The sequence below is a fragment of the Cryptomeria japonica genome, chromosome 6 (genome assembly GCF_030272615.1).
Source record: "Cryptomeria japonica chromosome 6, Sugi_1.0, whole genome shotgun sequence".
Classification (NCBI taxonomy): Eukaryota; Viridiplantae; Streptophyta; class Pinopsida; order Cupressales; family Cupressaceae; genus Cryptomeria; species Cryptomeria japonica.
The window spans coordinates 371478757-371492248 of record NC_081410.1 but is presented as its reverse complement, the minus strand read 5'-3'; the positions used below and the strand labels follow the sequence as shown (position 1 = coordinate 371492248).

Here is a 13492-nt window from a genome sequence, read left to right as displayed (position 1 = left end):
GTAACCCCGTCCTTAGTTGTGCAACCAACAACCTCGCTTTTCCTTTGATAGCTGCCCCTAATTTTTCACCATGGTCCTTTGCTGGGTTAAATTCTTTGATGTAATATGCTTTTTTTCGCCCAATCTGATTTGTCCATATGACAGTCCGAAATTTTTCGATCACTTAAAATTTTACTAAAAACGAAGAACTTCAAAACAGATATTTATTAAAGACGAAGCACTTAAAAAGAAGCCCCATAGATTAACATAAAATAAATAATGGCAAGTGCTTTATCTCCAATGCAATGTAAACGTGGAGAGAGGTGTTTAATGAGTCCTCAAAAATTGGGTGTGGGAAATGCAGGCTGCTTCGGTGTTGTGATGGCGTGCAATGAATATGAAAAGCTTTAGCCAACTGTCCCCTCTCTCTTGCATCAGCTTTGTAACACAAGAAGTTAACTAAGATTCTTTGCTTTTGAATACTGGCCGTCGGATGCATCTGAATGTGTTCACTAGTTGTTCCCATAGGACGGGAGAAACTATGCAGTCTGGGAATTTAATCTATGTTTTCACAAATTAGACCGCCGCTCAGCACGTTCCAAATCTGTCTTTTTATTGAACGTAAAACACAGCTGGAACGTAGATGTGTTTCATGAATCCAAGTTGAATTTTGTGGTGCGTCTGTGGAGTTCATTTGGGATTGCAATATTTCTCTTCTTTTACTTATGTGGAATTTTTAATTCAATTTTCCTAATATGTGATCTCATTTGGGACTCAAGGTTTACCATACATGCTAATTCTGTTTTTTTTCTTTCTTTTTAGTGAATAATTCACACTGCTCTGAGATCTATTACTGGGAAAGCATTTCTATGTACATGAGTTAGATTTTAGGTAGAATTGGTTACCAACGTCAAGAATGGCTTTGATATCTCAGTCTGCCTTTCGAGCGAACTTGTGTCAATGTGGACAGAAAGAGATTCGTATAGGGTCGAAGCAGAGTTCTTGGGCACACACACTTGCATTTAATAACGTAAGTGTGTACAACAGTTATTCAATTTTTTAAATAGATTTGTTCATTGTAGCTCTCCTTATACTTTTTTATCCCTTTGGGCTATCCTCTCTGTGGAATTATGTTGTGGTTTGTGAATGGGCAATAATTAGATTGTTTAAGCAAAATTATATTTGTTAACGAAATACCATGTTCTCTGTCTCACAATGCTTTTTTATTCTGTACTCTAGCCTTCAAGTTTAACATGTTCTCGTCTTAAACCCAAACACATCCAACCTTATAAGATTAAGAAGATTCGTTCACCAATACGTATGACGTTGGTTGATGACAAACCTCGATTGAGCCAGAAAACATCTCCTCCTGCAGGAGTCTTGGTACGTTACTCTGTACCATAACAAACATTAGTTGCTTAGGTATGAGGCGTATTCTTTGTTTCTGGCAATTTTAGATTGTAGAATGGCTTCAGATAATTTCAAACCTTCCCTAATAGCCATTTTATGTGTTCCCTTGCAGGCTTATGATCTTGTACAAGGAGCACTGGTAAACCAATATATTTACATTCATTTCATTTTATTGTTTTTTTAACTTTTTCATGTCTATGACTAGGTTTACTTGCTTTTCCATTTTGTCTTGTGGATTTGTAGCAGCAAGAAAATATTTTTTTCATTCCTATTTGAAGGCAAATTACAATTGTATTAATAGTTGCGTCAATAATAATTCAGCGCCTTGGGATTGTACTCTGTTCACTTCTTTTGCTGGAATTTGTTGATAATTTTGAGGAAAGTCATCTAGCACTGTATAGAAAGTTTATATATATGTATCAAGGAGACATATCCTCCAGGGGTGGGGGATATGGTCCAATCCTTTTCTAAGGTGATGGGAATTCGGAGATGGCTGGGAACTGTAGTTGATCGAATCATTTTTGCAGCAGATGCTATGTGATATCAGGATATTTTGTAGCCATTTGTCCTCAACTTTTGTTGGTTTACATAGAGTTTAGGTGGCAGCTGCTCCTCCGTAGAATATGATTTGGAAAGGGAACTTTTTGCTTTTTATTGTTAAGCATGCTTATACCAAGAAATTATCTAATGCATATCTGTAAGGAAACTAAAACCCATGAGCAAACTGAAAACCCACAAGTTTGAATAAACAGTTAACAACAAATTTTAAGATAGGGCAACATAATGGTCTATGGATCTAGGCAATGTCTCACATACTTGCAATGACCACGTATGGAGGTGCAAGAGAGCTTAGGAAGTGGTCTCATGTAGGGGTTTACAGTTTCTATTTTCAAGGAGCGGGCTGCCCTATGAAAAACCTAACAAAAACAAGACATTTTGGAATCTTTACCTAAAAATTCACAGTGGCAAATTTTTTCAAAGAAATTTTTGAGGGGGTGTAAAAAATGAGGGCGTAAATTTTTTTCACTGCCACTCTTATTTTTTAGGAGACATTATTGTCAATTGCTAAGAGTTAATTGATCGATTTTGTTAAGAACTTCTAATTTAATCCAAAAGCAATAATTTTAGATAATATCACCAGAAAAATTGCAGCAAGGCCTAAAATATTATCTGCCATGGGACTACTGTGACTACTAGTCACTCCTGAAATTACCTTGCAACACCTGCTAAGGATTTGAGGAAACCCCCTCCCATAGGAACATTGCTTTAGGCAATCTTTCCATCAAGAGGGGCACCTGAAATTTGTCGTCAGCCACTGCTGAGTAAAACATGGAGCTATTTGCAGTAAAATGCTCACATTAGCACCCCACTCTTGAACAGATGCTGGAAGTTTTCTTCTAAAAAAGTGGTTGCTTTGCATTCTAAGGAAGAGATTTTGTCTAATCCTGTATGACTTATTGATGTTTCCTATGTGGCAACATGCAAGAGTCCACCTGTAGAGGATAAATAGGAGCTGTAGCCTCCACATAGAATCACATGGTGTTCAATAATGAATCTCAAATGTGCTTGGAAGTAGTAAGATGGTGGCCATTGTATTTAAAAAACTTGGACTCAGCTAAAATCCAGTAGCCCAAAATTTTCGACATTCATATTCAGCAGGAAACTCAACAAATCAATTTAATTATACAAATACACAAAATAAACTTAAATAATGTATGAGAATCATGAGAGACTCTGGTCATGATCGACACACAATCAATGGTTTGTGGACTTTAACAAGTTTGCTAGTACGGTTCAATCAGTGATCCTTGAAAGCTTGATCAAGGATTTCAGACAACAACATTGAGTTTATCTTGCTATGAGGTGTTGTCTTGCTTGTTTGCTTCATTGCATATAGATGCTCTGCACTTAGGACCTTGGGCACGCTACTGCAATATGTGAACCTTTGCTCAAACAAATGCACAAGATTGGTAGGGTCTACTAATGTATTTCTTGAACTCGCTTGGGCCTGACATTTGGCAAGACATTGCATCACTTCTACTTGACACATATCAAGATCTTGCTTCTACATGTTACTAGAAACCTTGTCAAGATCTAACATAGGTTTGGAGGATCAAAGAAAATCCTAAGTCAAAATGCAGTAAATAGCACATCTACCCTGCAATCTTGAGGTTTAAAACTTGGTAAGCAACTGTCAAACTGAATATCTGGAAAGGAAAGGCCTATGGATTATTCTTCTAATAACCTCCAATATTCCAATAATTCTAAGGACTTAGGTTAAAACCCTTCAATTGGGTGATTAAGCTTAGATGTGATACCAATTACTCTAGTTGTGCAATAGTTTGATGGCCAGTTAATTGGTCAAAACACTTGATTGTGTGATTGGACTTACAATAGGTTACTGACTAAGCCATTCCATGAACACGTGATGAAGTGTTCAACTTGCTTCAACTACCCTATGTTAGATTTAGGTTCATAAGTAATGGATCCAGTAGTGGAAAGCTTTGATAGCTGATTACATGGTCGAACATTTTGATTGTATGTAATATCGCCATTTTTAGCAAAAGCGATTTGTGCACAATTAGCCTTGTTTCCAAGCTCTTTAGGAGGCTAATTGGTGTGCTTTGGGGAACTCCAAAGTTCTTGGAGTGTACAGGTTAGCATTGCAGGGTTTTTGTTTCTAGCAATGAGCTCAGTTGACAGTATAGAGCGTTATGATACTCTCAGAAGTGTTTTTTTGACGTTTGGGGTGTTCTCCAAACTTCTTGGAGAGAACGTCTATTTTTAGCGGATAGGCTTTTATTGTGGACTTGCCAGTCCACAAAATGCCAGCAAACTTGTCTCACTGTGAAACAGCTTAATTGTCGATGTAAATTATTTTCATATGCTGCTAAACCATTTTTCAATCATTTTTTTTTTGGTCACCCATTTTTTTGCATTTTCAGGAGTAATGAAAATGGTTGTTGCCAAAACACACTCCGTTTTTAATTAGTCACTAGTTTTTCACATTTTAGTTATTCTTGTACAACTTTCATTATACCCATAACGTTTAATAGTCTTGTTAGTCTACTTTATAATATTATTTGTGCATTAATTTTATTATTTTCACTAGGTGTGAGAACGGTGGAGACATGCAATAAAATAAAATTGGGGCTATGTAGGGTGCGGACTTAATTCTGCCTATTCATTTTTATTTAAAGTCCATATTCTTCTCGGACTCCCAGCTTGGATATACTTTTAGAAAACAAAAATTATGGATTCATTTATATTTATGCTTTCATGAGATATCCCTTGCTAAATCTGATTGAGTTTTTTTTAATTATATGCTCAAGGAATATTGTCAAACACTTGTCATGAAACCTCTAATTTGCTGTCATTTGTTTCAGACTGATTTTGCTTGCTTGAAATGGTTTCAAATGATGTTCAAATGCTTGTAAATTATCGCTACAATGTCTAAGCAAAGAACTAGATGCAAATGCAACTTCTTTTTGTCTTTTCAAATGCATATATAAGGAATTCTTCATGTAAATGTGTACCTACAGTCAACTGTCATTTTCACAAACACTTGGCATGCAAACTACTATCACCTTGAATATGGATATATTATCAAATAACTGGCCTGCAACTAATTCCTCCTTTATCATATGCAATCGCCAAATACAATAGAACATGTAGTTGCCAAGTCTATAGGTTTACATCCATGAATCAATTACAATGTTAGGTCTGATATTAAAAAGACATCTACAGCAGCAATTCCCTAATGAAGACATATGATCAATGCATTAAGGAATATGCATTAAAACCTGGTATGAAGTGCATATATGAATTGCAGATTAATGGCAGACCTGATCAGCACTGTCCAACAATTTTGAGATCCACTCAATGAAGAATCACACCTCCCATTGCAAATTCGCACCAGCCCTAAGTAGTACGGCTGGGCAAAGAAGATTGTACAGCAAAAATGCAGCTGCCAATGTCCACAATCTCGGGCGTCTTTATGCTATTATCTATTAAGAACCTTCCCCTCTTCTAATCCACTGAAAACTGATGAATTACTAGCATATTTGAAGCACAATTAGAGCTCCTATGTGAAGCCCTCCTGTAGACCAAATTCAGAAGATATTTCACTCCCTCAAATGGTCGCACACTGAAGATTATCCGTTCTCCAATGGCTGCTTGCACGCTGAAAACCCTGGCTTTCGCTTGCAGAGAGAAATTCATGAAGACAAAATACAATAATAATGCCTTACTTCAATTTCCTAAGCAATTTATATATTATCCATGAAGGGGGTCGAATTTCTCCTAAAAAGCACAATTTTAACTCATTAAACATCTTTAATGTTGGCTAAAACTTAATTTCACCCCCTTGGCGTAGGCATCTCACTTAAATAATAAATTGGCCCCTTTTTAATGATGCATTGACCCCTTCTTTATGAAATATTAATAACTTTATAATATAACATTAAATGCCTTATTATAATTAATTATTAATAAAATGTTCACTTTATTAATAATTAAATAATCATAACTCCCCAAATAATCATTATTTCTCAATTTTGTCTGCACCTGGGAGTTAACCATTTTATCCTTTGTACGTGCAACTGCCTTACTAAAAATAGAAAGGGTCCCCCTCTATGTAACTTTGACGTACTATATATAGTAAGTAATGCATACGTAGTCCTGGAGACCTCAAATGAAAGCCAAAACTGCTAATCACTGAACACTAGAGATGATACGAGCCTTAGAAGACCCTCTAACCATCCTCATTAGCCTACGAGGGTCAGAATAATAGGCAAATCATCTAAAATCCATGTCTGCTAAAATGGGGACATTATAGTTCACCCCTCTTGAAATTACTTGTCCCCAAGCAATCTCGTCTGCAAATAAACTCCTCCACTTGAAGTGAAGACCTGTGCAATGTCCTTGCTGTCACCAAACATCTCCCGTAACACTGGCACATCAAGCTGATCTTGCTGAATCAACTCATCCTCACCATCAGGTGTCACTGGAGTAAGAGTCTCGAGTGGAAGCAACTCATAATACTAATCTTGGTTGCTGCCAAACTTGGCACAAGATATGCCGTCATTCAAACTGCTCATCACACGTGTCACTAAACCACGCATCTGAAATAAATCATGTACATGAGGATCAAATGTGAAGCTGTATGCACTCCTCACCATGTACACTGTTGAAAACTCCTTTGCGAGTCCTGTCTGAAATCCCAATGCACTGCGAGGATCCCAAACGCTACAATCATTGCTCATCTCAGGACTAGGATTGTGAGAGTGATCAACATCTATCTCGAAGAGTGGATTATCACATGACCAAGTAGCGTCTATGTCAAACAAGGGATTGTTCACAAATTGAACAACACCTCCATGTTGATCCAAATCATACCATTCTGAATCCCTAGAGTCATGAGCAAACGAGAACCCCTCCTGAATGATCTCATGCTTTGTCTTCTTGCTCTCCTCTCTACAAAGAGAGATAGAATGCAAGCTCCCATCTGCAATTCCCCTCAACACATAAGTCCTGTTATTCATTTCAAATTTCATTTCCAATTTAGGTACGTTGAGGGTAAATATTCCAATGCCTTGGAACCATTTCATGCCCAAGACTACATCCACTGCATCCATATTGACCACATAAAAATCAGCTTGTAGCTCATAATCATTCAGCTGTAAGGTGAGATTACCTATCCGTTTGGTGCACATGAGGGTATATCCATCTGCAACTCTAACTCAAAATCCATTGAAATCCTCTCTCTACAATCTGCATCTGGCCACAAAACTATGTGTTGCTCTAGTGTTAAGCAAAGCAATGCAATGCTGCCCACTAACTGATCCTTTGAATCGGAAAGTAACCTCATCCTACTCGTATGCGAATAATGCCATAGGAGATAAATTCCCATCAGGGTCTAACTCCGTCGAAGCTTTTCCACCCCGATCATCCCCTGAATCAGCTTGCTGATCTGAGATTTCAGCATTTGATTCCTCATAATAAACCCACATTACGCGATTTGCCTTGCCCTTAGGCCTCAAAGGGCAGTCAAGCTCTCTGCTGTAAGGTTCCTTGCACCAAAAGCATAGTTTCTTCTTTCTTAACTCCTCTCGTGTCTCCTCATCCACCATGGTCGCTGATTTCTTTTTCTTATCGGCAAATTGTTGAGGATTCTCATTGTTGGTGGAAGGAACATCTTTATGTAAGCTCTTGCTTTTTGGGGTTGCAAGTTCCATGCTCCTAGCTTTCCTCATGGCCTCCTGCAGTGATGGTGGGTCAAAAGCTTCAACCCAACCTCTCAAAGGTTCTAGAAGACCCTTAGTGAACAACACGATCAATCTCTGCTCAGAGATATTAGTGACCATGACAAATAATCCCTGAAAATATCCAATGTAGCTCTCTAAGCTCCCAACTTGCTTAAGCTGAGCAAGCTCTCTGAAATGTGATTCTGGATCCTTTTTATCAAAACGTTCAACCAACCGGTCAACAAACTCCTGATATGAAGTGATGAGGTTATGCTGCAAGGTGATCATTCCATTATGCCACCTGTTGTTCTCAAATTTTGATTTCCCTTCTATCCTTCTGGTAAAAATCAAGTAACTCTATTTGCATATGAAGAGATCAGAGAAATAGAACTCAAAAATAACATATAACAAGGTTTTGGAACCTTCTACACTTTGAACTTATCCAAAGTTCAGGTGGGTACACCTTCTTTGAATATTTTCACACTTTAAAATTGAGATCCATAGTAAACCAGTGTCAAAAAACCCATGGATTTCATCACCTCAATGAAACTGAAACATTAAAAGAAAACTTGTGTCCATTTTCAGTATTGATCTTCAAGAAAGGTAAAAAGAATCCCACAACTGAATACTAGTGCCTTATTTCGAGCTACAGAGTCACCCAAATCAAGTTAGAATTCCAAAACTGAATAATCCCATACATTTCACCACCTCGGCCTTAGCTAACCCCACACATGCCTGACATATATATGAGTTTTATCCTCTAAAAACTAAAACCGTTCATCAAATTCAAAGTAAGCAAACGATTGATTTACTGATAGAGATATTTCAAGCATATTTAATTCCTCTCCCTTGAAAAGAAAAGCTAGAAACATATCCATATGACCGCCTTACAATCCATGCACAATCAAATAACCCTAGATTATTCAAATGAAACTAGTAAATTAACGAGTGCACACCAGAAGACAATACAGATTTAAGCCTGAAAAGTGTTGATCTGCATCTTTATATTCATTTTGAAAATTTAATCTTACATGATTTAGAGTATTCTCTGATAACTAGAAAAACCCCGATATATTTCTGCAGAGTTTCTTTACAAAATTTCTTGTGTTCTCCTTTTCATTAGTCCTGGTATCCATTTATAACATTATGGATGCATACAAGCTTCGGACATTTCTAAGAAAAATTTGTTACAAACTGCAATTTCCTCCAAGAAATAGTTACAAGTCCTTTTCAATATCAACGACCTCTTCAACTTGCTGTCCCGCTGCAACATCTTCTAACTGTTCTGGAAGTTCTTTTTGTCCGGCATATTTGTCCTTCCATTCCTGGAACACGTCATCATTCGGCCAAGAAAAGCTAACAATCTTCTTCTTCATCCCTTCTAGCCTTTTCCAAGTGACCCTTAACTGCCCAATCTCTATTTCTATGAAACCATAATGTGACTTTACCTTTTCAATCTCCTCAATTGTCTTGACAAATAAGGACGTGTCATCAGTGTTGATGATTTCATTGACTCTTTGGGACAAGTTGTGGTCCAACTCTTCCAGCCATGTCTTCTCCTCTTTTAACTGATTCAGACCAACAAAACCCCCGGGAAACAACTCATACTTGTGATTAGAATATTCTTTCCTGTATAATTGGGCTTTTCTCTTCACACCTGCCCTTTCTTCTGAGAGTATATTCATTTCTTTTATGAATTCACAAGTGGATCTGAGACTGTCATTTGCCTCTGCATCTGCATGAGATGAACACATAAGCTCTAACTCCTTTCCCCTAGGCATCCACTTATTCAGAATCGGTTCCAAAATGGTCTCATCTTCTCTTAATTCAGTCAAAATATTCAGAATCCTCTTCATAGAAATATGTACGACAGAGGCCCTAACTGAATCAACAAATTTCAAAATTGTAGCCTTTTACCTTTTCCTCATATTTACTTGCAAACAGGGCTTGAGCCTGTTTCAACTTTTCCAACTCATGTTGAATAGTTTCAGCTGGTTGGAAACCAGAAGGTCTAGGAGAAGGGGGATATTCTATGATAGGACTTGTAGGTGGAGGTCTTGCTGGAGAAGAAGCTATCATTAGAGTAGAGGACTCACCTTGATGGTGCTATCCTGCCATCTGACTCTGAAGTCTAGCAATGATGCTATCTCGATTAGCTATTCCTTCTTTGGCCTCATTATAAGCCTTTAAGATTGTTTCCAATTTCAGTTGGAGATCAGCTTTTTCCTTTGCCTCCTTTTTTGCCACTGCTACACTGAATTTTGCAATTTCTAAAACTATGCTAGCAGCTTCTACCACCCCTGTATCTTGGACTCTTTTCACAATCATACCTCCTAGGAAACTAGAATTTGAGGCATCTTTCCTTCTTCTATTTTCATCCTTTTTCAATGACCACATGACTAAAGTAGCATTACCTTTGCTAAATGTCACTCCTTCCATAGGCTTGGTTTCTTTCCTAACCGCTTCAAGTACCAAAGCATCAGCTATATCCCACTCAGGGAGGATTAAAACACCAGCCTTTGATACCATCTCTCTTCCCTTTTCAGGAGTAATGGCCTTGAATTCTTCAATCATTTCTTGTTTTACCTCTTCCTCCACCAGAGTTACATCTTTGTGAGGCTGCTCATTCTTTCTTTTTTCACATCTTGCTTTAAACTGTTCAATGTTTTGTTTCCATACAAATTGCATGAAGGCCCCTGTTGTAACAAAGTTACTATCAGCCAAGAACTCCTCACTGGCTTGCTTGACAGTTGGGTCTAGCCCTTTACCTTTGAACTCACCTTCAGTCAAGTTCATCTCAGCGCTAGGTGGCTCTTCTAGCATCCCCTCTTGTGTTTCCTCATATGTGTAGGCAATCTCCCCGAGACTCCCTAACTGTAACAACTGTTCGGCCACCGCCTGCTCATCTCCTATGTGGATAGGGGATTGAGATGGACTATACAGAGGCTCATTGGTTTGCACTTCCTTCCCCATTCTTTGCCTTTTAGGGGAGTCTTGGATGTCAATGACATCTTCAATTGCTCTTTTCCCCTTTGAAGTAGAAGGCTCACCAGTCATTGGTATCTTCACACTGTATTTTGATTTCTTGTGCATTACATAATCACCCGGTGGGATGGCCTTAGCAAAGGCAGGCTTAGCCAGAACCAGTCTAACCCTGTCAGGATCATCTCCCATTATAACTTGTCTCTTTTCCTTCAAAGTTTGCATGAGGTCTTCAAAATAAAGAATTAAAAATTTGATTTTTTCTTCAAAGGGATTAAAACTAGAAAGAGGGTCATAACTACTATCAAATTGATGAATGAAATCAAGAGCCCTTTTGTATGCCACCCACTTCTCTTTCCTCAATTTTTGTTCATCCAAATTGAATTCATTCCTAATCAGATCTTTAGGGAAATGAAATTGGTGCGGCCTACCTTTACATACTGCTCTCTTTTTAAACATGCCATTGAAAAAATCTTCAGGGTCTGCAAATCTTGAAACTGTAGTAGACAACCTATATGGTTTAAAAAATTCTTCAAAACACTTCCAGCCACCTTTGGTGATCACAAAATGATGAGCCATGGTAACAGTTGGGAAAATAGTCCCATTACCCCTATTTGTCAGCTCTGCCTCTTGCACACTTCCAATTTGCCTTAAGACTTCTGCAATCCCTATCTTCAATGGGACTTGATAAGGCAAAAAATATGGAGTACCTCTGAAACCATAAACTCTGAAAACTATAGAAACAGGGTACAAATACATATCACCCCAATTATGAACAATTTTAATACCTTCAGCAAACTCTTTAGGCTTGAGGAACTCCAAAAGAGCCTTTGGGATCCTAGGGTTTTCTGCGCACAAGAGAAACCTGATTTTAGATGCAAAGCATCTATCAAACTTTAGGTAACTGGCGTCTTCTCTATCCCAGGACAAAATGGTGCTCCATAATTGCACTGGCATCTCTTCACCATCTTTTTTCTTTATCAGTTCCATTTCACTAGCAAAATAATTAGCACCTTTAAATAAAAACATATGCATGAGAAGGGAGTACCATCCAAAAGGCTTATCCACCTTACCATTTTTTATGCCTACTAGCCCTTCATGAATTGCATCAGTGAGGTAAGGCGCATAGTCAAATGTTACTACCAGAGAGGGGTTCAAAATCTGTGCTATCATCAGCATATAATGAGTTGGCATGTTTTTCTAAGCATTTTCTCCAAAAATCTGACAAAGTGACCAATACATGCCCTTAGCCCTTAGAGTAAACAAATTCAGGGAGAAAGGTTCCATGGTACTGGGGCCTACAATAGTTAACCCTCCTATCTTGACAAAAAACTCTTTCAGTGGGCCACTCCTAAGGTGATCCCTTTGCATATTGTAGACTTGTGCAAGTGTCTCAAAGTTGATAGGCTCTAGATAATTAGACACTTCACTGAGCTTGAAAACCTTGCTGAACTCATCATCATTGATCTCAATTAAGGCTGCTCCTTTTATATTTCTGATACATTTGGCTATAGGGTCATAATTTTGTGCAATCAGGGTCAACAAATCTACATCCATGAAGACGCCGGGGACTACGAGCTTTCCCACATCCAATTCCCATATACTATTTAATGGGGCAAGGGAATGTCTCTGACCAAAACCTACCTTGAAAAGTCCTAGACCTGACATCCTTATCTGTGGATCCCTTAACCAATTGCCTTTATCATATAGACCGTCTCCAATTCTTAAACGAGGGTTTTTTGGTACCAATTCTTTAGCTTTGGCCGCGACATTGATAGACATAGTTAGTTGTTCCAGGAAGTCATCACATATGTTCCTATCTTGGTAATTTACCTTCCTTGTGAAATCCCTTCTTGGCGCCATCTCGTTAATACAATTATACCAATTGAGAGTTAAACAAAACTCTAACGAAGCAATTCACACAGTAACACCGATTTTCAGACTGCAATTAGCAAGAAAAAACACAAAAACCTGTTACTCGCCTGAAGAAAATCGCTCTGCATCAGCTCCTCTAAAAATTTTGTTCATCAAAACTGATTAACCCAAGTACACCTGCAATTGATCTATGAAGTAGCCAATTCAATCTATGAAGAACCTCAGGGCTTGGACAACATGACAAGGATATGAATCCTTCTACTCTTCAGGCTCTGCAAAACCTAGGCGGGTATACCTTTGATGCTTAAAATTAAACCTATTACACACCTATGACAGCATCAACAAAGCAGATAGATCTCACAAGGCTTAACAACTAGGAGGTTACTGTAGATGGGCTAGATCCACATTGACATCTCAACTAAGTTGAAGCATGAGATGGATGAAACATTCCCACAGAACATAAAATAAAGGTAGATATTCTGATTTTCGATTTTAAATCTCCGAAGAAACCCCAAAATCTGCAAGATCAGTGCCTTATCCAAAAGGGCAATAGAGTCATACATCAAACTGAAAATGAAAACCTTTATTGCAAATCCAATTTATTAAGAAAGATATCCCTGTATTAATGCCTGACATTAATACATTCTAAACTCAGACAGAGGATTATACATATCCAGACATTATCCTGAATCCAAAATGATTGCTCATAGAATTTAAACTCTTCCTTGAAGAGTACCTGAAAACAACCCTTACACTCCCACTTTGAGAGGACAAACCCAAACTCCCTTGAAGACTGGATTTATTGAAAACAGAGAATGCTTAGAGACAATCCAATAAACTGTATATATGCCTTACATATACATGACCTGCAACAAAAACATTTACAGCAAGAAGATACTTTATTACTAAAAGAAAAGCACTGCCCTGTACAATCTTAAAGAGAACTCAGAATTGGAAGCCATGAAATCTGGAGCACTTCCTCCAAAATTCTGGAATCCTTA

General features: G+C 38.0%; 1 protein-coding gene across 3 annotated transcripts in view; it reads left to right on the top strand.

Moving 5' to 3' along the window:
- Window positions 1–273: 273 nt before the first annotated feature.
- LOC131072196 (uncharacterized) overlaps window positions 274–13492 on the top strand; it is a 197698-nt gene continuing 184479 nt past the window's right edge. Inside the window, exons 1-4 of one of the 3 annotated variants that reach the window (XM_059207363.1) lie at window positions 277–654; window positions 802–1009; window positions 1219–1362; window positions 1502–1528. In XM_059207363.1, coding sequence (XP_059063346.1) covers window positions 896–1009; window positions 1219–1362; window positions 1502–1528 — 285 coding nt within the window. In that variant the 5' untranslated portion in view covers window positions 277–654; window positions 802–895. Of the gene's footprint in view, window positions 655–801; window positions 1010–1218; window positions 1363–1501; window positions 1529–13492 lie in introns of all 3 variants that reach the window. The other 2 variants (XM_059207364.1, XM_059207365.1) reach the window with 2 other exon arrangements.